At 39.9% G+C, this 27,091-nt stretch overlaps 1 protein-coding gene across 2 annotated transcripts in view; it reads right to left on the bottom strand.

Annotated features, from left to right (window-relative positions):
* Nucleotides 1–27,091, bottom strand: part of ADAM22 (ADAM metallopeptidase domain 22) — a 125,419-nt gene that overhangs the window by 59,210 nt on the left and 39,118 nt on the right. For both annotated transcript variants that reach the window (XM_030445905.1, XM_030445906.1), the window contains exon 4: nucleotides 5,802–5,868. In XM_030445905.1, coding sequence (XP_030301765.1) covers nucleotides 5,802–5,868 — 67 coding nt within the window. The remainder of the gene's footprint in view (nucleotides 1–5,801; nucleotides 5,869–27,091) is intronic.

The raw sequence follows: 27,091 nt of genomic DNA, 5'->3' as shown, positions 1-27,091 counted from the left end.
TTGAAATACACAGATTTTTAAAAAACTGTCAACTCTTCATCAATAACATTCATTCTAGGCAAAATCTATGGTAAGTAATTTGACCAGTGTATTCTGAGACCACCATTCCCTTTGCAATTGCAACATCCTGGAAGGTATGAACCATACAATTATTCCCTGCTCCATTACTATAACCTGATCCAGTCGTTGTTACAGAAATTTAGGAACTCCTGTACAGCAAAAACACCTACAATTAATCACTAAGTGAAAAAAGGTGTCATCAGTCCTATTCAATTTCATCCCATTTTTATTTACTTCAATGGTCAAAGACATCGAGTTCTCCATCTGATCTATCTGTGCACTGTAACTGTTCCCATTTTTGTACCGCTAGCAAATTTCATTATTATGCACATACTTTTTTTTCCTAAGTCATGAATGAAAATATTGATGAGAGCACTCTGAAGATCAACCTTACAGGGATCCCCTGCTAAATTGTGTCAGACTCAAAGATTCCCTGTCAGCTCTTCTTTGGCTAGTTTATTGCTATCACGAAAAAGTAGATTATGGCCTAGATTTATTTGCCAGGAGGCAAGCAGAGCTCTGTTGAGGGAATAGGGGAGAGGAGCTCTGATGACATTACATGAACCCTTATTTGAAATATTCTCTGATGTGCAAGAGAGTGATTTTTCTGGTACTAACAGTTCTCTAATCTCTGGACACAGCTGAAAAAGCCCTGTCTGAAACAGGCATATATAGTTCCTGCATTACTTATGATTTGTTCCTTTCCAGTTTCTCTTTTTCCCCCAGGGATCAGCACCAAGTTGCACAAGCTCCAGGCACATGCACATGGAGCTGCCCCGCCAGCTCCCAGCTCCAGCCTCCCAGGGCAGAGCCTCCTTGCACTCCCCTTCCATTCCCTCCAGCCAGCTACACTGGTGCTCTTGGTTTTTAAGAAGAAAATGTAATCCCTCACAGGAAAGCCTGTATAGCATACAGGCTTTTCTGGCAAGTTGAAACAACTTCCTCTTTAGTTACACAACAGTGAGTTACAAAAAGCTGAAGAAAAAATTGAAAGGTTCTTCTACAGAGCTCAGACAGTGGATGTTCTTGAAACTGAAGATGCTGCTAGAAGAACCTTGCTGTAAAATCAGAAACAGAAACATACAGTGGCCTGCTCACTGACTAGGTGCTCATTCTGGTTGCAACACAAATTACTGTAGCCTTATGATCAATTCATACCTGCGGTGATACAGTGAAATGTTGCAATGCTAATTCAAATACGGTCTCAACAAACACAGGCACTAAGATGCCCTCAGTCAAGGACTCTTCCTTAACAGCTCCTTGAGCAGAAGGAAGTTTAACACACTAAAAGCAATACCTATCATGTCAGGCATCCCCAGCCCTCTCTGGCTTTTCAAGATTTAAATATTTTCCCCCCTTCTAAATTATTTTCCTGGAAAAGAGTATTTAATGAGCCTCTCAAACACACATCGTGGCACACATAAGCCAAGACTTTAATCACAGCAAGGCAATGAAGAACAGTAATTTTCCTCTCTTGTGCACAGGCATTAAAATAGCTGTAAGCTACAGTAGCAGGAATTTTGCATGCATTACTAGCCAAACAACGCACACAACAAAAGGAAATAATTGCTATTTTTGCAAACTAAGGGCTCTGCTTTGCTATGCAGCATTAAAACACATTTGCCCTATAGCACCCATTCCCCAGACTGCAGTGACAACATCTCTGCAGAAGACGTGTAAGCCACACAGCAAGTTTGGTCAAAGCTTCTCCATCAAGACTATGATGGAGAAAACCAATATCTAACATTTAATGCTACTGCATTTATGTTGCTTGACACTAGCATGATTATGAACAATAAGCAATGTTCTTTTATGCTGTGTGCACTCCTGCTGTAATTTTGTGCCCATAATACACATACTGTGTTTACAGCACCACACTTCAGAATTTAGGACTACCTATGAAATATAGTCCTTCCTACTTATATTTAAACATGCCATCAAAAACTCGTGGCATCTATCTACCACAATTCTACCTGTGCAGTTCTCTGACTGGGAGCTTAATTATTTTCATTGCTTAATTTTTCTGAGAAAGCAATTTCCTAAGAACACACATAATTCCCAATCTATTGGGGGAACACAGACAGAGACATTTATTTCTACACTCTCCAAAAAGGAAAACTGAAACATTTTATATAAGAAAATGTCACCAAATAGGTATAAGTTGTTTCTTCTGAAGGAGAAAAATCCAGCAGCGTGACTTACTCAGCACTATAGCTGGTTTTTGCCTTTCATCTCACTGACAGCATCAGTGACAGAATAACCCAAAAAAGAAAAGGGAGAGAGATAAAAGGACACAGAGATATACTGCAGCAACATAAAGTATACCCAAGTTGAGTATTCATGTGCTGTGAGCACAGGATGATCTGGACTGACACAATTAGGAAAAGGCAATGCATAAAGGGTTTTCTCTTATAAATTGATTATTCTCTTTGCCACCAGAGGGAATTCAGGCCAGTACTGCTGCTTTGCTAGCATTTAGAGACATGATCTCTAAGGGGGAGCGAGAACACCAAAATAATTCAAAGATCTACCTCCTTTGTTTTTTCTCTAACCACTGCATGTTGTTGCTGAGGTGCTGCCTAACTGTGCCAAATCAACAAGGACATCTCATGGAGAAGCCTCTCTGCTGCAACTGCTAAATGCTGACCTGCAAAAGCATGTATGTAACATGTTCCACCTTCACAATGGTAAAAAATATTCATTAATTATACAGCAAGGGAATGTAATTCCACTTCCTCGTATCACAAAAAAGTTGTGTTAAGCTGAGGACTCTCCTCCCTATAAAAATACCTTGGGTCCTTCAAAGCGTTGCTTTCAATGATCTGAATGTTTCACCCATTCCCTGTCCCCTTCTCCTCTCTAAAGTCTCTTCAATAATGGAAGAAGACCCACACAGACTTTACAGCATTGGAAGTTTTTACCAGAGGAGGATGGAGAGGGAGGAGGAGTGGCCAAAGTATGAGCCAAGGCAGGCATCTGCTTCCTGGACACATCCGTGCCTGTAACATTCCCGAACTGCTGAGTGTACCCACAGCTGCCTTCCCACAGCAATTCAAAGAGCCTGTCTTCTCCCATATTGCTGATGGCACAACAGCAGCACTGACAATTTGCATGTCTGAGCAGTATCCCTGCACTGAGAAATGCAAGAGGGAAATATAGATGTACTTTTAAAAACAACTTACGTCACTAAGAAGATTGGGAACAGAGAAAGCCCTTTTGCTATATAAACAGGCTTGCTCAAAGCCTGCAGCTGGCAGTGGATGGCAGATGGACTTTTTCTTTCTGTCACCAATTCTGCCACCAAAATAGCAAGAGATGTTGCCAGGCTGCCTCTGTTTCTGCCTACAGTCCAAGAGAAATCACAGAGGTAGATAAAGAGCAGCATGTTGAAGCAACTGATAGAAACCTGGATCCTTTCAGAAATAGCTCTTCTGCTTCTGCTTAAGCATCTGCTACATAGCAGGGTCCATATATTGTGATTTATTTGTAAAGTGAACTCTTTTACTAGCTACTTTTAAATAAGTAGCTATGCAATCTGCACCAACCCTAAAATATAGTATAATAATTATGTTTTGCCTGGTGTGTATTTTAAGTACCAATCTAAAGGTGGTTTTACTGGTTATGGTAAATAGCTTTAACAGAAATTGAAGGTGCTTAACCACCATTATGAAAAAATCCTCTATTTGCATTCAGATTTCCAAAGCATTTGATGTAAAACCAGAGCTCAGCTTCTCAAATGCAAAGCAGATACTGCTGGGCTTTCCAGAAGCTGTTCCATTGACAGACTCTCTGGGGCACTTAGAGGTGCTCTGAAAAATATTGGCTGGTCAGAGGGAACCAGGTTTCCTTTTCAACAGCTATTGGGTACTGATATTAGCCTTACTTATTGTCTGGCATCACAATGTTCTTGGCAACCTACACTCACGCAAAGATCTTTTGATATCTTAACTTTTCTGAAAACGTGCCCATGACTGCAGCTTTTCCAGACATTTTGTCACAGCAACTCCTTCCCTCTCCTCCAATCCCAGACACTTGGGTGCAGCTAAACAAGTGAAAAATATACATGCCCCTGGCACACTTCTGTAGGACTGATGCTCACCAAACTCCTGGAGTGGTGTGTGAAAAGAGTGCAGAAGAGTCCTCCCATCTGCCCCAACCATCTCTTTGCTCCTGCCCCCAGGTACAAAAGGTGCAAGGCAGCATGGAAAGGCAAACATGCCACCCAAACAGCAATATGCCTCTCCCTTGCAGTGCAGCCTCATGATCCTTTTTTCACTCCCAATCCAGTTCATCTTGAGCATCAAGGTCAACACAGCAGCTCTTGCTCTCTACTTAAAGCAGATTTGAGAGCACTAAGCAAAGCAGTGAGATGTCTCCCAACATACACCACAACCTTGGCACGGCAGCTAACTGAAGGGGAAATAGTACCTGGGACCCTGGAGACTGGGAGATGTTCTGCACAGAAAACATTCCTCTGAAATACCCAATCCTCCTGCCTTCTCCTCATATGATTAAACAGTACTTACATGAGAAGAGCCACTGACTCCAAACAGTTCCTTGCTTGATTAAGGCTTACTTATCAGAAACAGATCTGTACTAATTCAGTGATGGGACTCGGACAGATTGACTTAGGTAGCTTGCATATATACCTTGACACAGAGAAGTGGGTTGTTTTGTTCTTATTAATATCAGCTATAACCTTTATTTCTAGTTTGACTCATATTCTGAATGAGTCGAGACTTCTTGACTGCTGAGCAGAGCTGACTGAGAAATTAGCCTTTACGATTTAATGGAACACGTATGGGTTTGCCTCAGTCTGCTAACATACGCAGACTATGATTAGAGAGTAAAAGGAAAGCAGTGTTCAAGTTTGCAAATGCTAGAAAGGGATAAACCAAAGGAAACAAGTATCTTTAGCTACTCAGTGGCAAAAGGATTGTTTTGTCCATTTCCACTTCCACACTGCAGAGGTTAATGCCTTTGTTTCAAGGTGTTTAGGTTATTTCAGATTTAGTAAAATACTTTTTCGGGGTTTTTTTAATGCAATGCAATCCTGGAACAAAATTTGACCTGATAGGTCAATTTAGAGTTTCCATTACAGATAGCATGTATCACATTTTATGTAATCTACAGCAATTTCATACCTGCTACCTACTAAATATTGCTCTACCAAGCAGACAGTCCTCAAGAAAATTTGCCCATGCTGCATGCAAATAGCAAAGCACTCCTGCAAAATTAATGGGACATTTCAAAGAAGACAACTGCAACCAACAGGATCTTGCAACCATCATGCCAAAAAAAAAAACCAAAAGAAACAAACCCACAATTTGCAGTGGTGAATAGGTATTTAGAAATATACAATAAATCTCACTATTCTCAAGCTGAGTAAGAAGCTCATTAAAAACAAACTTGGGGTTTAGTACAATGAGGAAGTGCTAGCTAACAAACAAGAAAGATTTTCTTTAACAGGCATCAAAAGTTTATTATAGTTCCAGTAAAATAACTGCCTTATATACATTTTTATGGTACCATTTTGATACAAACATGTATATACCAAATTTGCCAATAAAGTTTGTCTTACCTAAAAAGCTGCAAAATAAGAAGATGTGAAACATATTTGCCTCAGAAGAATAAAACAAATCCCCTGAAAAATCAGATATCTCTCAAGAAAATAAGTGAGGTTGCATCAAAGCAAAGCAAAGCAAATTTTTAAAAGCAAAGCATAAAAAGGAAATTCTTACTTTAACTTCCACTGTCTTCCCACCTTGTTCGATATGCCTCTCAATATATTCAGAAGACAGCAGGTCACTGCAAGAAGAAGAAAAAAGACCCTTAAAACTTGCACATGTGTTCTTGCACTTCCTCTCAGCAAGCACTGATTAAACATTTACATTTGAAAAGGACAAAACCTGCAGGATACTTTTCCTAAAATGTTAATAAAAATCACTGACACTACCACCTCCAGTGGAGTTGCACAGTGCATGGGATAAATTGATTTTTAATACTTAAAGGCAGGACAAGCAAAACAGAGAACAGCATTCTTAAGGTTCAAAACCAACCACTGATGATTTTAATTCAATAGAATTTCCTATTTGTTGCTAAAAGAGAACAATAAGGAAGTTAGGTAAAATTTGGGGGTTAAAAAACAAAACAAAACAAAACCAAAAACAAACAAAAAAAAAAGGCAGATGGATGAGAAATCAGCTGGGGTAACTCCTGCATCAGGCTGTATCCGAGGGAAAATGGCAGCTGCCTATGGCAGTCTCCTAGGGACCCAACCAGCCCATGATGAAATGACCTTGAAATGTGAGCTCAGGATCACAGTAGACGGGAAGGCGAAGCCATCAGCCACAGGAGCTGCAGTGCCCCACAGGCTGACAGCCACTTCCACCACCATGCAGGCAGCGGGTGCTTTGGGAAGACCTCCATCAGGGCCCAGCCCTTACCCTCACTCTGCCCAGGAGCTCAGTGGCTTCAGTAAGGTTAAAGGAAAATGCTCTGGGCAAAGGAAAACCCAACCTCAAAGTACACAAGGCCTTGGAACAAATACTGAAGGGAAAAGAAGCCCTAAGGCAAATATATAAGTTAATGCATGCTGTATTTATTGAGATTCTTCATGTTTAAGCAGTCAGATCCTCTTTCTTCTAAGTTATTTTCTAGGCAAGCAAATTTCACTAAACATATTCAAAGAGCTTTTCAGAGATGAAATCTGAATGAAGATCTGGTATTGTCCTACCTAAGAGTAGATTAAACTGGAAAAGCTAAAGAACCGAAATGTCAACAGGTATGTTGACTGATGGGACAGACAGTAAGGAGCACAAACCACCTCAGCAGAGTAAATATAATTGAATGTTTCTCCTTCATCCAGCAAAATACTTCAAGCTAGGGGTGAACTGACCTGCTGTGGGACAGCAAGGACAGGCAAGACCACCCTGGGCAGCAGCCACTTGGCTTTCCAGAGCTTCACTCTGGTTAAATGGGCAGCAGGGCCATGGACTCTTACCTGCATTGGCACTGGTGACTGCCCAGAGTAAGCCCTAGGTGGGATAAGGTTGGAAGTGTGGGTCCTTCAGTATCAGCCCTACAAACTACCACCTTGGTACCTGCAATAATAATGCAAGCACAAAAACCAGGAGTGTTCTAATGAGATATGCTGATAAAGCTTTAATTGAAAAGCATGGGGCATAAAAGAAGACCGAAAAAAAACTCCCAGAGGAAAAAGTTGGATGATCTTCAGGACTGGATATTAAAAACAGGATCAAATTCAATTGTACAAACAGTAAATTTATGCACTTAAGGGCTGGAGGGAATTTCTATTATGTTGGTTTGGAGGGTCTGGTTTATAAGGAAGAGACACATGACTACACTTGTTTCTGGCAAAATGATTTGCCGGATCAATAGGGTGTCTTCCTGAAAAACATAACTGTCATCCCTGAATACATCAAAGAAGATGCATTTCCAGTCAAATTGAGGTAAGATTAATACCACTGTCCAAAGGAGACTTCTTTTTAAATACTGTGAACAGGTACAGGACAGCTTTGTTCAGAATGTTAATTACCCAGAGGCACAGAGAGGCTCCAGAGAGAACCTGGAAATGGAAATCTCAAGTCTAGTAAAAAATTGAGTTGTGAGGGGATCTTAGTGCACCAGGGTTTATACACCAAGACATAACAGTAGCTAATTAGTCTACAGAACATGCTGGCAGAACCTCAAATATACTCAGACTGTCAATGAGTCAGTGGAAACTGGATGTTAAAAAAATGAATTTGTATCTAAGTGCAAGCAACAGAGGCAACAAAAGGGATAAATTTCTGAACGGGAGCATTCATGGGACAACTGCTGACCATGAAGGTAGGGCCCCCTCAGTCACACTGAGTTCACAGCTAGCTGCTGCTGAAAGCAGGAGGTCTCAGTGCCCGCTCAGCAGCAAGCATTGCACCTACCTTGTGTCAGCACAAGCACTGATCAAAATAATCTTAGTGTCAGAACTAACACTCATCAAAGTACTCTTGGTGTCAGTATCTGGCACCCATCAAAGCATCCCTAGCAGGGCTCATCAAACCCATGTTTGCACTGCATTAGGTAATTCAAATGCCTTGTGAAGAGGAACAATGAGCCACAGAGATGATGCAAGGGTGGGGGAAACACCTGAGCAGCTGTAAACAGGGGAGGAAGAAAGAACAAGCAACTCTTTCAGCCACTGCATGACCAGCTTGCCTCCAGGTTCACCCACTAAGACCCCCTTAGTTCTGGTCAGGTCCACATTGCTATATTGATGCTTTGCACAGCAGCCCCTGTGAGTGAATCATTCTTGAGGAGCAACTGAAAGAGATGCTGTTGTTTGAGTTACCAATTACAATCCTCTAACTCCTTCCAGAAGTGTATATTAAATATGTAGGATACTCATCCACCAGGGGGATGTTCAAAGATTTCTATAAAGTCTAATATGCCTTTTCCAGATACAGACATTTAGACAGAGGCTCTCTTAAAATGTATTTAGTTTAGTTTGCTGAAATTATATATTTATATACTTTCTCAGCAATCACAACACTTCCTTTATATCAAAAGTCAGTGGTTCTGTGGGCTTACTAAAGGTACCTCTATAGCTTAGGGCACTACTTATACTTTCAGCTATTTTGAGGGGACTCAACTAAACTAAGGTCATCCTCCTTACCTGATGGCCACTAAGAGTTTACTGTCAAGGAAGAGGCAATAGATTATAAAATGTAAAATACTGAAGTAAGTATACAGTACAAAAGACAGAGATCAGACTGACTTAACTCAAGAGTTTACAAGTCTATTTGGAGGGACAACAAGAAGCAGCACAAGATCTTCTCATGTGACAGAATATTGCTTTTAAAAGATACTGCTGTTAAAATTTTTCTGTTCTGGAAGATCATATGTTACATTCCCAAAGATCTGGAAACTGCATCTGGCATGAGAAAACAAAGAGACTGATCATTCTCAGCCTTGTACAATGCAAGAACTGGGAAGAAACAGAGTAGGACACTAAGCTCAAAACTAATAAAAACAGACCTTTGCTAGCACAGCCCCTGGTTACAACATGGAGCCTCTTACCATAGGAAAGCATGGATGCTGGAGATCTGTACCAGTTCAAGCTGAAAATGGACAAGTTAATGGGCAAAACTGAGCAGCTAAACTGAGGCCAAATACACAGAAACTGCACCTGACTTGAAGTCTTTGAGTCCTGGAAAGGACTCTGGGCAAGCCTCATACACACTTGTTCTGCTTTTCTGCTCCTGCTTCAGCATCTGCTTTGGGCCACTGGGACAGGACATTTGGACAAGCACCTCTCTGACACAGCCTGGCCTGCTCTGCCTGTACCCTGGCAGGGGCCTCTTTCTCCTGGTGGCCGTGTAAGGTTCCTTGCTATCCAACTCCAGGGTTGCCAGTGGCCAGTCTGCTGCTCTTCTGCCACTTGCCACCCCTCTGATGGACAGACCCAGATTGTTCGAGTTGTGTTTATGTTAAAAGTAGGTCAAGAGGATGATTCCAAAACAGGTTCATCTGTCTTTTTCTCCTGCTTGGTCCCTGTTTCAGGAGGAAAGGGCCACTGGCATTCCCCAGTCTCTCACTGTCTGCCACAGTTGCCTCAGCTCCCAAAATGAGACTGGCTGGAGGGGAAACACCATGGATGGGCTCATCAGGCTGCACAGCTCCCAGCAACCAAGTCCAGAGCTTGAACAGATGATGGGTCTGGAATTTAAAGACATTTTAAAGACTACCCTAAGTAACAGGGCATGCTTTATATGTCTGGGAATATTTTATCAGTAGGAAAATCCACAATAAGAAAAATCCATGTCATGTTTACTTATTATTATTATGACTCACTGCACAGAAAATATCATTAGAAGCACAACACTCTTGCAGATCCAATAATGCCATCAGTGCTATTACAAACTAAGCTGCAACATAACAATTATACAGTCTTAAAAACTTACTCCAAAAGATAAGCTTCTCTCATGAAATCACCTTATAGGGAGAGTAATATTTTGTCTTCAGCAAAGCACATAACTGCTAATTTTAATAAAAGCCGTTACTTTAAAACAAACAAAATCTATAGCTAAACACTTGTGGAACACAATGAAAATTATTTGAGCAACATAAGACACCAAGCATTCAGCTTTAAAATAATACGCATTTCAACATAAATTGTTCTACCCTTTCCAAGAGTAAAGGAATTTAGTTTGCCTGCCAGTCTATAAGCCTAAATAGTAGGTTTTGAATGTGAAAAAGCAACAGACAGTGAAAAAAATCTTAGAAACAATAGGGATGTATAAATTTACAGTGAAAAAAAATTTTACAAGATAAATGACAACACTGCAGAATGAGATTTTCAGAAATATTCACAGAGACATTGATACAAATTCTTGGAAAAGGCACGGCAAAGACCTGCATATATTAAGATCTAAAAATAAAACATTTCACAGGAAAGAAGCACATGTGAGCTTTGCAAGGAAAACACATTTATGCTAAAATTAGCAATTCCATTTTCAGAGTTGTTATTTTTAAAATGTACACAAATCAAATAGTCTAGTTTTTTAGTTTTGTTTTGGTTTGGTTTTTTTACAACAGCATCATTTTTTGGATCGTTATCTAAAGTCACAAGCATCTGAGTTCATCCCATACAGACCCAACAGCATATGGGCCAGCACAAAACATGAGCAAGCTCCTCTGCTCTTCCAGCTCTCTGGAATAGTCACAATAGTATACAGGAGGAGGCGGCCCAGGAAATGTTCTTGCAGTACAGGGCTCCAAATAAGAAAAGTACCTTTGTCCAAGAGCACACATATACCTGTGCTTAAATTCTGCCTTGAATTAACAGTAGCATTTGCACATTAGGATTACCAAACCAAAGGCAGGACTGGGAACCCTGGGAAACACACAGGCTTCAGAAATAGATGAGTTTCCCAGCAGAATGAGCCTGCTGCTGGAAGCAAAAAGAAGGACAAAAAATGAGGCATCAAGAGAATAAAGGACAGAAAAAGCAAAGCATTTAAAGAAACAAAAAGGAAAAAACCCAGGAAATTACAAAGCACTTCAATTTGAAAGAAGAAGAGACCATAAAACATCTTGGTAAAAGGAGTAGGATAGTATTTCAATATGGAACTGATAACAAATCGGAAATTATCTTGGAAATGAAACAGAAACTTTAATTTTCAAGAAGAGAGGGAAAATGCCGACAACCAGCTTTTAAACACAAATTGACCCTCCAAATTTAAGACACTGTAAAGATGCAGTGACTAAAAGGTACAGAAAAAAAAAGCTGGCATAATAGGGACCTCCTCAGAGACCACAGTAAGAATTACAAACTTAAGAAGGGTAGACAGAAAGGGAGTTCAAAAACATAGTATTAAAATACATCTTTGTTATAAAAGTGTTATAAATGAGAGAAAAGACTGGTTTTATGATGTTGAATGTTGTCACTATGTCTCTATGGACACTGTGGGAATTCTTTATCGCAGAATCACAGAATCAGCCGGGTTGGAAAGGATCTCTGATATCATCAAGTCCAACCCTTGATCCACTGTCACTGTGGTTCCCAGACCATGGCACTGAGTGCCACATCAGTCTCTTATAAAAAGCCTCCAGGGACAGAGAATCCACCACCTCTCTGAGCAGCCCATTCCAATGCCTGATCACCCTCTCTATAAAGAATTTTTTCCTAGTATCTAACCTAAACCTCCCTGACAGAGCTTAAGTCATGCCTTCTTGTCTTACTGATGGTTGCCTGGGAGAAGAGACCAACCCCCGCCTGGCTACACCCTCCTTTCAGGGAGTTGTAGAAAGTGATGAGGTCTCCCCTGAGCCGCCTCTTCTCCAGACTGAACTCCCCCAGCTCCCTCAGCCCTTCCTGACAAGACTTGTGCTGGATCCCTTCACAGCCTCCTTGCTCTTCTCTGGACCTGCTCCAGCACCTCAATCTCCTTCCTGAACTGAGGGGCCCAGAACCGGACACAGTACTCAAGGAGTGGCCTCACCAGCACTGAGTACAGGGGAAGAATCCCTTCCCTGGACCTGCTGGCCACGCTGTTCCTGATCCAGGCCAGGATGCCATTGGCCTTCTTGGCCATCTGGGCACACTGCTGGCTCATGTTCAGCTTCCTCTCAATCCAGACTCCCAGGTCCCTTTCTGCCTGGCTGCTCTCCAGCCACTCTGTGCCCAGCCTGGAGCTCCCCATGGGATTGTTGTGAAGACATTAAACAGAACTGGGCCCAGCACTGATCCCTGGGGACACCACTGGTGAGCGGCCACCAATTGGATCAGCACCGTTCAGCACCACTCTCTGGGGGTCTCCAGCAGTTCCTAACCCAGCACAGTGCTCCCGTCATTTCTTCTTTCCACTCACCCCGATTTCTGGCTCCACAACTCTTCATTACGTACACCTAAAATTTCAGATTAGATATGGTGCCAAACAAGGACATCAAATGGGAGACCAGAGCTGAGATGTATTACTAAAAAGGAAGAGGGAATTTTAGCTGAAATCAGATGAAAGGCCTGGACGGGTCGAATGCCAGGAAAATGTCAACAGACATATGGAGACATACAAGATAAAATGACAGGTTCTGTGAAATGATGGAGACACTGATGAGAGAAAAATGCCCTATCAACTGCACAATTAATGCTAACTCACATTGTAGAAGCAAGCTGTGAGAAGGGAGCTTCCTGCAACACCACACTTGAGAGGGCTGTGATAAAAGGAATGGGCACTGTTGGGTACCATGCACACCAGGATGAGGAAACTTCTCATCAGGCAACAGATTTTGCCCTAGTGGTGTACATTCTCTACCAAGTAACCTGGAAAGGTCTGAATTATAACTTAATTGTATAAGGGGAAGCCACCTCTTTCAAGTAAAAAGGGAGGGAATTAGGTTCCTATATGAGATTATTGTAGAATGTGGGAAACTAGAAGAATGCTGCTTTGAAAAAGTGCTGAAAGTCACCTTTTAACTAATAGGTATGGAAGGAATGTCTAGGGGAGGTAATTTTTTAGAACAGCCCATCTTGTACACCAGGTAAGAGAAGGCACGTTGATTATTACAATGAAACAAGGACCAAGAAAGTAGAAAACTAGAGAAGAGGGAAAAGAAGGGATGTTTCTATCTGCAGGTCAGTAAGAGCACATTGAGCAATTAGCATTACCTGACATTACACTACGATCCTAAAACACTTCCAGTACCAGCCACTACCTAACTAAAAAATACAGCATGTTCAACTCAAAAAAAAGCCACTTAGCTGGCAGATTTCTGTATCTGACAAGCTTGGATATTTTAATTCTCCTTTATCCTCATGCCTACTCAAACACCCTCTCTTTGCTCATATATGATCTCTCCTTGCATTTCAGGGGGGAGTTAGCCATTTCCATACTCAATTAATCTATCTGCTTTAATAGTCACAGCTCTAAAACTTTCACCCCTTTCTTTCCCAGAAAAAGAATTGCTGAATTTCTTTTTACGTAGATAGTAAATTTAATGGCTGCATCTGTTAAATTGGTCAAATGGGCTAATCAATCAGAATTAGGTAGCTTCTCTTAGATACAGCAGCTGTTTTCATAGTGCCTATTTAGAGGAAGGAAAAAACAAAGAACAGAGCTCATTCTTGTCTGCACAAACTGAAGCTTCTCCCCTTTTTTAAATATTCTTACTGTGCTTTTCTGTTCCTGTTGCTGCCAATATGAAGGGGGGAAAGAAGAAAGTAATTTCATAAAGTTTTTACTCCTACTGACTATTTAAGACTTTCTCCAACAAGAAATTAGGAATTTACAAATGGGTTGAGTCTTTAAGGGTTATCCACAAATGCTGAGTTGTACACAATCTCAGTCCTTTCCTGGAGCTTGATTTTACATTACAGTAACAGACAATGATACATAACCTGAACCTCTGATGAAGTTTATTCCAAATACTAGCATTTGCTCACTATTTTTCTTCTCCAGGACTCTTCTCTCAGATCTCAAATGTCACCTGACTTGAAAATGCACTTCTTTATCCTTTAATAGCTAATTCGCCTGCAGAACGTGACAGGCATGCACCCTGCTCTGTACCCTGCTGCAGACACCAAACCACAGAGCAACTCTGCAGCCCTGCACGGGGCCTCCACCTGCACATCAGACATGAAGTTTTGCAGCTCTGTCTTACAAACAGCATGTGTTTGATTTACTGGGTTGGCTTCATTTCTTGATGGGAAAGGCTTAAGCAGGCTGAAGACATTCTTGCTTAGTTTCATTAAATTTCTGTTACACAGCTGGTTCCTATTACTACCATAAGGAGAGAGGACACAACAAAAACTGCAAGGAAAATCTGAAAAACAGCAGTGGTAGTTCCAGCACTCAGGCTGGTGTGGCCACATCCCAGTGCTGGACATGCCTTGTGCACTGCAACTGCACCTGAAGTACATCGAGCTCTGGCTGCCAGCAGGCACTCTGGGGTGCCACTGTCCATCTACAGTTACTGTGCCATGGACTTTTTGGCCCATCCATTTCAACCTTTGCAATTCAGTCTAATCTACTCTATGACCATATCAGGAAATTATGAGAAATTACTTTAAAGCTGGCACATATACCATTTGTATTTTCGAGGGAAAAAAACCAAGGAGTTTATATTTAAGCTCTGCAGGAAGAGATACGTACAAACTAATATTTGTTTTCACTATATTTTAAGGAAATCTGACTATGACTCCCTACTCCAACAAAGAAAGAAGACAAACAAAAAGCAGCTCTGAAATCACCATTTGTTTTTATTGCAATTTAAATATAAACAAATGATTAGTATTTCTTGCATCAACAGTAACTTTCTAATACAAATAAATTACATCTGAAACTGATAAATAACATCTGATCTATCATGGGTTTTTTTATTTTTTTGAATAAAGGGTTTTAATCATTATGGGGCACAAACACTTCAAAGGACACAGCTTCAATGCAGTACTGAATTAATCCTGCTGATGATGGACGGATGGTGATTACAGTCTTCTCTTTCAGACAGCAGAGAAATTTAATATACTACCCTAACATGGAAGCAGGACTTCCACACCCAGAGATTCTTCCCAGTATCCAAGGGGTGACAGTGCTATTCAGGAAGTCACAATGATAAACTACAGAGACTTGAACATGCATAAAGAGTAGACAGCAGCTGTTTGCAAGACTCCTGTCAGGCAGAAAGATGAAATAGGATTTTTCTAGCTCTAAACTTCTGATTTCACCGCCAGAGTTGAAAGTAGCCTGGGCAAGGTTTACTTACTCTGCACCTTACATAGTTTTCCATACAGTACTGATGGCAGTGCAAGTGTCAATAAAACCTCACTCTTCTTTTGCTGATGAATAATTTACACCAGTATATCTTCAGTCAATTACTTCTTTTTCCTACAGAAAATGAGCAGATATTTTTAGACCATGTTCATAGCACTAGTACAAAGCAGTTTCCACAATGCCATTCTGTTCATATGCTTTCCACTTTAAAGTCAGGATAAACAGTTAATTTCAATATTTGAGAAGATTAATAATAAGATTAATAATAAAGGGAAGATGCAAGTACATGAGAGGCATGGACAACGCATTTTCCTGCACAAATAAGTGTGGTCTAATCCTAATTTTTAATATGCCTCCTCATGCAGTCAAGCTGTTTGATACTATATGCAAAATTACTTTCCAAGTCAACTTACTTGTGATTTCAAACACTTTTTACCCAACTCCTTGTTCATAGTTCATACAAACATGGTATTAAAAAACTTCAAAATTAAATGCTTAAGTGTTATTAAATATCATCCATTTCAATGTGGCCGTAACATGACTATGCTTTTAAATACAAGCACATATATTGTACAGGACACATTGAGCAAATGGATGTTACTAAATATTTTTATTTGTAGCTTCCTTCAAAATTTGCCCTCAAGTTTAAGCTACTGTTTACAATATTTTGTCCTAGAACAGATTTAAAAATTATTTCTGTACTCATGGGCATTTCCATTATGCTCTCTCAAAATATTTACAAAACAGAAATAATTAGTCTTCTACATACTTCCCATCAGGAGATCAGCATTTACCTCAATACTAGAAAGCTGTGAGTTACCTGTTTGTTTTGAGTGCCAATTTGATACTTTACAAAGCCACAGATTGTAGAAATATATTGTATTTCTCATCATAACACATTTCAGATGTGTCAAGTGTGTTGCAGTCGGGACAAGTTAGAAAGTCTTGGAGCTCTCCAGAGGTGATCCCAAGCATCCTGATCACAAGGTGCCCAAAGAGCACTGGACAGTCACTGGAGCAAGTGGTGGAGGCACAACCTTGCGGGATGCTTCTCCAGAGTCACACAGAAAAACCCTGTCAAAAGGACCAGGCATGACCACTTGCTTTGGACATAAGCACTTCTGAACCCAGTTAAAGGTTAACTGAGACTGTCCAGCAATAGCCTCATTGCCAGCACAGCCTTGCTTCACTCTCAGGCTTTGGTAACAAATTGGATCAGATTACGCAAATAAAATTTGAAAAACTTAAGCTGCATAAAATAAGAATACAAAGGGGGCAAAATTCAATCTGCTCCAGCTCCTGCCTGTTTCATCATCTCCTTCCAAACTCCCCATTACTGGTACCCACCTCCTCTGTCCTCAGGTGCCCTCTCCCTGGCTACATTCCTACTCTTCCTCTGTCGTCCAGCCCATTCCCTGTTTACCAAACAGCATTTCCATGCCATGCCACTGTCTCCCACTTCTGATAGATGCCAAGAAAGACCAGCAAAATGTCAGCATCTCTTCAAGGTCACATTTACAGTTTGGCACTAACACTAAACACATCCATCCTAAAATGTGAATCCTTAATGACAGCAAAGCTTTGCCCCACTGTGCTGTCATTTCTTGTACAAGCACTAAGGACAATCACCCCCTTACACTCACAGTTACCTGCTGTTAGAGATTCCATTTTATCCTGAAATATGAAATGTTGCTCATGCCCCAAGAAATTTTTATGTAGTAAGAACAACTGATTCTAAACAGTGTGCATTTTTATATAATTATATTAGTACATATGGATTGAAAAATTATGGAGAACTTTGGTTTTATTGTTCATCTAATGAATGCATCAATTGTTCAAGTGCCTGAGATATTTCAGAAATGAGACCAGAAAAAAACAGTTAACACTATTCTATTTTTAGTCACAAAATCTGTGAACTTTAGAAAAGGGTATACCTGAAAATAGCTTTAATTCAAAATACAGTAAACCCTAAATCTTGGAACTAATTTGTTTCTAGAAACTATTCTGATGGAAACAGCCGGCTAAAATTTCAAGAAGATATCAATGGTCTCCAAAGTACAAAGATACTGAAAAAAAAATCCTGTTATTGATAGAGGTACTAAGGAAAAATATGTCATGATTGTGAAAAAGATCCACAATGGCAGAAAAATTAAAATGCAAGAAACTGAAATTAGAGGTACCCACTGTAGCACTGTAATATCTGCCTTTTGATAAAGGTCATTTTCACTGGCTCATGCCAGGGTTTCAGTCTGAAACCATGCAAAAAAATCTGAATGCACAGTTAAGGACAAGGAGACAAAGAGAGCAGTCCCTTGCAAAAGCAGTCTTCATTACTGGCAAAATCTCACAGAACATCCACACAGGACAAATGACACAAAGATCTGTGAAATAAAATTCATGGCTTGTCTTAAAAATGAATGAAGAATGGGAAGACACTTCCATCCCTTAACCACGGAATCCTCAAGAGACAGATTCTGAGACAACACCAATCACTTAACCACAGTCCAAGGAATTATCACAGCTCCCCAAACTTACCATCATCAGTCCTCATTTAGCACCAAGAAAACAGCTTGCTTCAGAGACACAAAAAAAATCCATTTTCTAATGCTGTTCCAAGTCAGCTTTGTCTGGCTTGCCAGACAGCTCTGGCATTGTTGATGACCCAGCAGGTTACTTCACCTCCCTGTCTGTTACCTACCAGTAAATCACCCTCTCTAAACTCGAAAGGCTCTTAATTTGGAGAAGAGAGCATGGTGTGAGAGTGGGGTAAAATGTCAGAGGTCTACAACATCGTGTGGGCCACAGACAGAATTAATGCAAAGCTGTTATTCACTTACTTCCACAATAGTAAAATAAGAAATATTTGAAGAAATTAGAAGACCAATTTAAAGCATACCAAAGAAAGCACTGTAGCACACAGGGTGTATGTCTCTGCAATGTTGCCACAGGAGGCTGTACAGGCACATGGTACCAGTAGGTATCCTAAAAAGGGACTGTAATGATGGACAATGGGTCCATAAACAGGTACTAAAATGCATATGCAGGGATGTACCTTCTGGCATCTGTAGTCTCAAACAGACAGAAATGTTGGGGAGGTGAGGGGAATGGACCCTGACAGTGGCCCAGCCTTTGTGCTCTTTCACAGCATCTCCCATTGCCAATGTCAGGACAGATGGACCATTAGTATGAGCACAGTTTCATTTCTTTTGTGCCTAATCACTGTCATTCCTACTTAGGGTAAAATTTATACAGTAACTTGATACTTTAAAATTACCTTTCTATGATAAATGCATGGTTAATATCCAGATCACATACCCTACAATAGCTGTGCAGAGCAGCAGCAGCCAGCAGCACCCTGCTAGCTGCAGGCATCCATTGCAGAGACTTCCCCACATCTGATACTGCACAGAAATGGGAGATCCATTTCTGAAAATGCATCTTTGACAGTTTTCTGTCTGCTGCTGCATGGATAAGACTATGATTCAACTCATAATGACAGTCCTACAGGAAGACACCTGCAGAGTTTGAATAGTTCCCCCTTTTCTAATCGTATCACATCCCTCCAACATCAGCTTAACTCCTCAATGTAAAAAACTGCATCTTCACACTCCTTCTCAAAGGCCAAACTCTGTTGCAGAGGTAGGTGATATAACTATGGCTGGTTTTTAAGTAATAAAAAAGGACATAGGATGAAATCCATGGTGACACATCTGTCACCATCTACTTAACATGGTGCATTGATTTGTAAAAAAAAGTTAAAAGCAAAACCTTAAGTTTTGTACCTTTTCCAATTATGTAGCGTGGGCAGAAGTTCTCATATGAATGATGCTCTGATGCTACCATTCATTTCTTATATACATACTGATACCTCAAAGAGATTTCTATATGCTATACATCCATATAAATTTTTGTAGGTCATATTTTATACCCCTGGGAGGCATTTGTCAGCAATACACTATGCATTACATATCCAATCTGTTATTTGTCTTCCCTTACTCCTTTGCCACACATTTTTGTGCACCTTTATTCTCATCTTTCACTTCCATCCTGTCTTAAATCAGGACCAGCCCACTGCTTCATTTGCAGAGTTGTCTGTTTGGAGAATTCTAGCTCAAAATTCTCATGATTAGGAAAGAGCAGACTACATGCTCTCTCTGTTGACTCAAAAAACCCAAACCAAGCTGCTTTATCCTGCATGCCTACTGATATGTCTAATGCATTGACATTTTCAGACTCTGACATATTTTATTCATCCATGCTCAAAAATAAACCACTTGCAGCCTTTCATGCTGCCACCTAAACAGTGGTTTAAATTTCAGAGGATATGTATCCAAGGATGGAAAAAGTACCAGGGTCAAAGCAAACCCAAGAATATTGCTTTCTTTCCAAAGGGTCTTATTTGTGAATTACCATATGCTTATATCTCCAGAAAGCTTACTTATGGTGCCAGTAAAGATAAAGCAGATCTTTACAACTATTTTGTCTTTTTCTGTAGCCTCTCATCTTTCATTCTACTATAAGTAGAAACATTAAACATAAATTTATAAAATGATAGATTTCTAAGAACTATCTTCTTTATTATTATCTATTAATCATATCTATTTTTATACTGAGCTATTCTTTGCATGATAAAAAAGGATCTTCATACTTGAGCATGCAAACTCCAGCTATCACTTTTGAAAAGACTAATCCCTTAATTCAGAGATTACTTACCTGTTCCAGGCTTTTTTCCAGGATTGTCATATTTTCTGTAGGCCAGGCTGAGCACCTGTCATCTCAGATCTGTAGTACTCAAACAATGGTATTCTTTGCAGCTTGGCAGCTATTTGGCATTAAACAGTCATGTTTTGAACATGGAGCAGGAAAGCATTATAGTGTTGGTGCAAAGTGCATCTTGCAGGAGGAGTTAAAATATTCAGGTATGAAAGTAACTATCAGATGCAGAAGTTAGCAGGAACATATTTTGTCATTCTGACATATCCCTTGTTTTATTCCAAGGGGCTCAGAGTCTACGTCTCTCCAAGCAGCTGAATATAACTGATATAAAAAGTTAAATCTGTTTAATTTTCACAAGCAACTGCACAGACAGATGCTTCTTCATTAAAAAAAAAAAAATTTCTAAAGGTGGAGAAAAGCTGCAGACCCTTTTAAATGCTATTAGCAGCATGATAGAAGGCCTTGAAAAGGAAAGGACTGCCCTAAAGAGCACACAGTAGAACATATTCACCCTCAGAACCTTTGCCTGTTACCCTGAATGGCTCCATCCACACAGCACTTCATCACAAGGCCTCCATTCAGTAGCTAGAAGTGCCACTGTTGTTAGGTGCTTCTTTCCCTCTAGCACTCCTGTCCTTTTGCCCACCCAAGGGTCCAGTCATGCATCCAGAACTGAGATGTGAAACACAGCTGGCTGATGGGGTCTGTGGCTGGGAGCAGACCCCATTATCTGTAAAGCCATCCCATCAGCCAGGGGACATAGTCACATGCAGATGGCTATAGCTATGATCTGCACCCGAGTGTGAAGCTGCCTCTAATTAAAATTTTCATTCAGAGGATGACAAGTTTGAATTTGACCAAGCACTCCTACAAGAAACCTACTTTCAAATCTCCTGTCATTTTTGCTTGGCATCTCAGTGATGTACTGACACTGTTTTAAGAAAAAAAAAATGCTCCAGCTCCTCACTTGCCCTCATCCTGAGCTAACCTGATGTCCTAGAGGAACCTCTGCTGCTGAGCAGAGAATATTTTAAAGAGACAAGGAAATCATCTCCCCCTTCTTCACTCTGCTGAGCCATGACAAAATGTTACACGCAGACTGGGAAGCTGGTCCACTATAGGATCCACCTCTGCACAAGGAGAGAGCAGTTGCTGACAAAGGCAAAGTGTCCCCTTCCCACCAGCCTCCTGCCTTAGCAACCCTCTGCAGAAGCCCATGCTCTCCCTCCTGGCTACAGAGATCCTGGGAGATCAGCCTCCTTATTTAGGTGCCTCTGGCAACTGTGCCTGAAAATCAAACAGAGGAACACACTGGGGAATAGAAACCAGCACCTCAGTGAAGGGTTTGAGAGCCTCTCACTTACAGAAGTGCTCATCAGTTCTTAAGGAACACCACATGTAGCTTTGCAAACATTAATTTAGATAAATGGTGCCACTGTTTATACCCACAGCTCACACTGACAAGCACATGTTCAAGATTGGATTCTTCTCTTCAGTACAGATATGTATAAGACTATACTTATTATACTCCCTACTATGTATTTCCAGAATCTTGCTCAATACTCTAAATTATTTATATTATTTCTAAAATTAATCCTTCTAACATGTCATGTGTTACTTATAATAAAACTGAATTTAAGACTTGAATTCTACAGTGCAATGCGTTTGATGAGCAATTATCAGGGAGGCTGATGGGGCTTGCAGAACACGAAAAAACCTTCCAAAACCTCCACACAATATTGTAGAATTGAATGCTGAGCTAAACAATCAATTAAAGCTAACCTACCTCCAAGGATGCCAATGGTTTTTAAGTTAGAAGAGTTCATGGTTATATATACAAATATGTATATATTATATGTAAAATATATATATATATATATAAATCTCTAGATATCTATCTAACCCAGATTTTTTTCCCCTTACATAAATAGAGACAGACATACTCACAGTGATTCTTTGAATTAATCAATCCTATAATGTTTTTCATGGGAACAGATTCAATACATCTGTTAACAGTGTTGGTATGACTGAAATCTGTAGCACTGTATCTTAATATTTGGAGAGGAGCATTAAACTGAAAGTTAGAAAAACAAATACAGCTGTTTCTTAAATCACAAAGACATACACATTGATGCATGCTGCTGAACAAGTCATTCGATTCTGTGTATAGCTATCAGTGTTTGGGGAGAGGTGATGTAATCTCAAACAGTGTTTACCATAATAATACATAAAGCCTTATAGAAAAGATTAAAAAATAAAGTTTCAGGAATGCCTTATTAGGAAATAAAGGTATTTTCTGTTTACATTTGTTTTGCTTACAGGCCAGTGATTATGGAGGTAGAAAAAACCTACACTACATATCCACCAAGAGAATTAGAGCATAAGAACAGATAGCAAGATGTCTCAGATAATCAGATGCCCTGAAAACGTATTTTTAATTAGTGCTGGTCAGGAATTTCCAACAAACGGCTTTTCACCAAAAAAATCCCTACAATTTTTTCAGAGTGAAACATAACTAGAAATGTAACAGCTTAAATAAAATCTTTTTTTCAAAGCACAATCTCCATACATCCAAAGACCTGCACAACTCTGTACACTCACACTGAAATCCTTGATTTGCTCAATTCAGATCAAGGAGTAAAAATGGATCATATCTAATAAGAAGTGTACTCTAATCATGCTCTTCAGACTACTCTAGGGCTGGCATCAATTCCACCTTTTCCACTTTGTGCCATAAAGGGGATTCATTTCACCAAAGGAAACAAAGACAACTGAAAAATGTTGGCATATCACAAGAGGCTTCACTTTAAGTCTCCTGGACCGACCATCAGTTCTTTTCCATATTTGCTCCAAAACTGACATTTTCTCTCAAGAACACACACAAGATATTTTGAGCTGCTGAGCATTCATTATATCCATTAACAAAGCAGAGGATATTAATATGCTGCACTTCTGGAAATCAGTTCATTTTTATTTAAACAACAGAATATGGATCGTGTGTTTGAGACTGATATCTTGGCCAAAAATATGTAAGTGTTAAAACATTCAAAACAATAGAATAAAAATGTGGAAGGAAACCTTAGAATTTCATGGAGACTTTTTTAGGGGGAAACATTGCTAAACCCAAAGCAGATCGGTGATGTGCTGCACAACAGGTAGATTCCTGCTCCTCCAACATTTATATCATCACCTTACACAGAGTTCTGATTTTGCAAGACAGCTTAGTATTTTGGGTTACAATCACAGAGCAAAGACCTGTTGCCACTTTGGCGTTAGATGAAACACCATTATTTCATAATAAAATGGAAGATAAGGAGATTTTATTTTTATAGGGAAACAAATTTTAACAGGGCAAAACCCTTTTCTAAATACAACTAGCTTTCTCTTCACCGAGATGTACAATCTCTGGGGTACAGACAACATTCTTATGAAGAATTCCAGCATTTACAAAGCTCATTTTATTTCAGTACAATTCACACAATAGTTTTTCATCTGGGGAGACATAAAAAATAACAAAAACTACCCAAATGCACGTCTTTATATTTTGTGTTGAAATATTTGAGCTAAAATCTCCTTGAACAGATCTCAATTTAGCATCAGAAATACCAGCAAACTCCTGAAATGCAACAATCCATTCTCTGCAAAGTCTTAATCCATAGATATCCATAGTATAAAGCTAATGTTTATTAAAATTAATTAAAAGTAGAGTACGTGCATTTTCCCTTAGCTCAAGCTTCCTCTCATAAACAATTTCACTTTTTATCAGTGTGCAGCCTAAAATGCTCTTTAGAGTTAAATAATGCATTTGAAGAATTAATATATAATATCAGCAGGAAGCACACATTATGGGCAAGGTCAAGAGGGGAAACGTTTCCAAGGTAGGATGAGGTAACTGAAAAGCAGGGGCTGAAGAATTGCTACTCAAGATATTTATAGAATAACTTTCTTTATACATGGGATGATGATATTGTTCTGAGACAAAGTTCGTACTTTGGTCCTAGCAACCTGAACATGCAGAAAGTGCAGGCACCCAGTTCCTATTTAAATGAGTGGCAGCCAAGGGCATTCAACCCCTGGAAGAACTTTGAGTTGAAGGCCCTTCGAGATGAAACATCACTCATGCCAGCTAAACTTCAGATTGCAAGATTGGGTCTGTAAGCACAGAGACGTATGCATGCCCAAATCCATGTATGTGCTTTATCTTCATTCAAAGAAAACGAAATGGAAGGTGACACATACTCAGAAAATGTAGACTTAGATTTGCTACTCGAAAGCAGTGGTGTGCAGTAGAGCATGGGAACTGATCCTTCAGCAGCAAGGAAGAACTCCAGCCCCACACTCCAAAGCAACGATGGTGAAAGAAATCAGTCCTATCCATACTATTGCGCCGTCACCTCAGAAAGGCTACAAGAGGTGTAGAGCTGCAAACAAACTAAAACTTCAAATGACAGGAGCAGAGGCCAAACCCACTGGGTGTCCCAGGGGTCACCAGCCCATTCCCAACTCCTCCCATGGCCACCCTGACCCAGGTACAGCCTGAAGCTAAAAGAACCCTGACCGGGTGGCTGCCTGATGATTCTCCCTCCCCCTACTAATACACAATTCAAGCATTTAAATGCTTTTGCCCACAGTATGTTGATACAGTTCTATCCAGGCTCTATTTTTAAGTATTATAATTTTACACCCCTGAAATGCTATCATTTCGCTCCCCACTGTGTTTTAAAACTAAGTATTACAAGTACCGTACAGGTCAGAAAGCTCTACTTCATTACTCTTTTTGTCATGCTATAAAGGACCCATAAACAGCAGACATGTTTTACACTCCTATCAGGACAGTTTCCATACACTAGCGGTAATTCAACACACAAACACCAGACCCCTTAGTTTGGGAGAAAGAGTGTATTAACTTTTTTTTTTCCAAATGGTTTTCTCCCCCAGGCAATTTCTTTTTTAATCCTCAAAGATACTTTAATAAGAGAAACAGACCAAAATAGAGTCTTATTAATCTTTTCCGAATGAGCAATTTGTTTAAAGCACTGGAAAACAACTCAAAATAAGCAATTATTCTTTGCTGCTTGGCCACTTGAGCCCCAGCAATTTACTCAGGATACAAATACGTATTCTAGCAGTACTATTGGTATGGGATTATAAAAGGACATGGAAAAAACATGTTACTATCCCAGACTTGCAAAATACAATTACCAAAAGCACAGTAACACTCTTGTCTCAAACTCAAGTTTTCCTATGCAGCCAAGAACCCTACACTATGAGTGAAGAAAAGTCAGTGACTGAGTAATAGCAACACACCAGATAATGAATGGAACACAGAATGCAGTATTTCATCCAGGGAGGAGGACAGTTTACAGAAAAGAATACCAAAAAGATAAGAAGCACAATTGTATACCTGTTTGTTAAATCAAAAATTGAGAAGATGTTTAAAATGTTCTAAATTACTTTTTTTTTTTAACCCAGGATTTTGAAATATTTTGTAGTATTTTAAACAGTATTTTTGTTTTCCTTTACTTCCAGTGTCATTGTTTCTTATCCACCAGGCAAAAGGAACAAACTAGGGCCAAAAAAATCCTAAAGTTCTTTCCTGTTTTCTGTTTTGTCAGAAAAACTGATAAATTAGATAAGATTTTGGCAAACATATACATTATTTTCTAGTAGCACCTTATCTTTACAGCAATTACATATTTTAGTCTTGATGAAAGCATGGGTTATGACTGGCAAGCCTACTCTACAAGTTCAGATCAGTTCACACAATTCAAAGAAACAATTAGACAGAATTTCAATGGAAATTGCTGAAACTTTTCAGTGTTAGTCTTTGTGATGGGATATTTATACCATGACCTTATTAGAGCTGGCCAGGACTCTGACGTTGATTTGTATCTGAGATCTTCAAGGACCAGAATACTCTCCATTTAAAAAATAAATAGATCAACAGTATGGTTTATTTTAATCTAAATTAGAAGTAACTTTCTGAACCATGTGCCATAAGCTTAAAAGGAATGGCCATGCAATATGTTCCATGTACATACAGAAAGAGCATGTGAAAGAAACCCCCCAGCTCCCAGAGTTAACAGGGCAGCACAAGTGAATATGCCAGAAGCAGTAGGTGTGAGATACCAAGTAGAATAAGTAGGACAGGGGCACAGGCTCATCTACAGAGGTGTCTGCTCAGACACAATGTTTGGTTCCACATAGCAAGTCCTGAGGGAGAAGGCTCTTGAAGATGGACACAGATGCCATGAGGCAGCCACGTCTATCAGCCTCAGAAGGAAGAAAAGAGTGAAGAAAGCCTCCCCAAGGATCACAGGGACACTTCTCTTTCTTGGGTAGCATTGTGATAAAGACCTCTCTAAGCATAAAGGCATCCATGCTCTTCTAGTTTTTATGCACAGTCTTCTTCACACTCTAGGACTAAAGACTGACAGCAAGGATTTCTCCTCAAGGTAAATTTGGAGTTTGATCTAAAGCATCTTCCTGGGTCAGAAAATTAATAAAATCTTACAAATAACATATGACCTGGAGATGCACTTCCCCTAAACAGCCTGAAGTACTCCACCTGAAGCCAGGCAAACTGGAAAAGCTAAATTTGAGTGTTTCTTCTGTATACAGGCCAGCAGGCTGTTATGCATTGCTTCACCTGTAGCAACAAGCTTGAAGATGGAGAAAAGGTCAGTGCTATCATCTAAAAGATTCCAACACAAGAAGAAAAGGGGCAGGAGTGGGGGATGGAAAGAAGTAGTTCTGGGAGCAGCTGCATACCATATGAGTATCCTAAAACATGATCCTCTGCCAAAACTGGATGAGAAGAGCAGTGAGAAGCATGCACCAACTTTTATGTCCTTAGGCATGCAACATGAGGAAAGACAAGACACGTACACCCTCATGAGACTGTAAAAGGCAAACCACACCTCCACTGCCTGTTTGCAGGGCCCGTGCACATCCAGTGGGATACATCAGTAAATCCTCAAAGGAGATACATACGTGCAATACTACAAAAACAAAGTACTACATATTTTGCAGCGTGAAGTCAAATCAAT

This window comes from Calypte anna, chromosome 2, assembly GCF_003957555.1.
Source record: "Calypte anna isolate BGI_N300 chromosome 2, bCalAnn1_v1.p, whole genome shotgun sequence".
NCBI lineage: Eukaryota > Metazoa > Chordata > Aves > Apodiformes > Trochilidae > Calypte > Calypte anna.
Note: the sequence above shows the minus strand (reverse complement) of the source record. Positions and strands in the feature narration are given on the sequence as shown.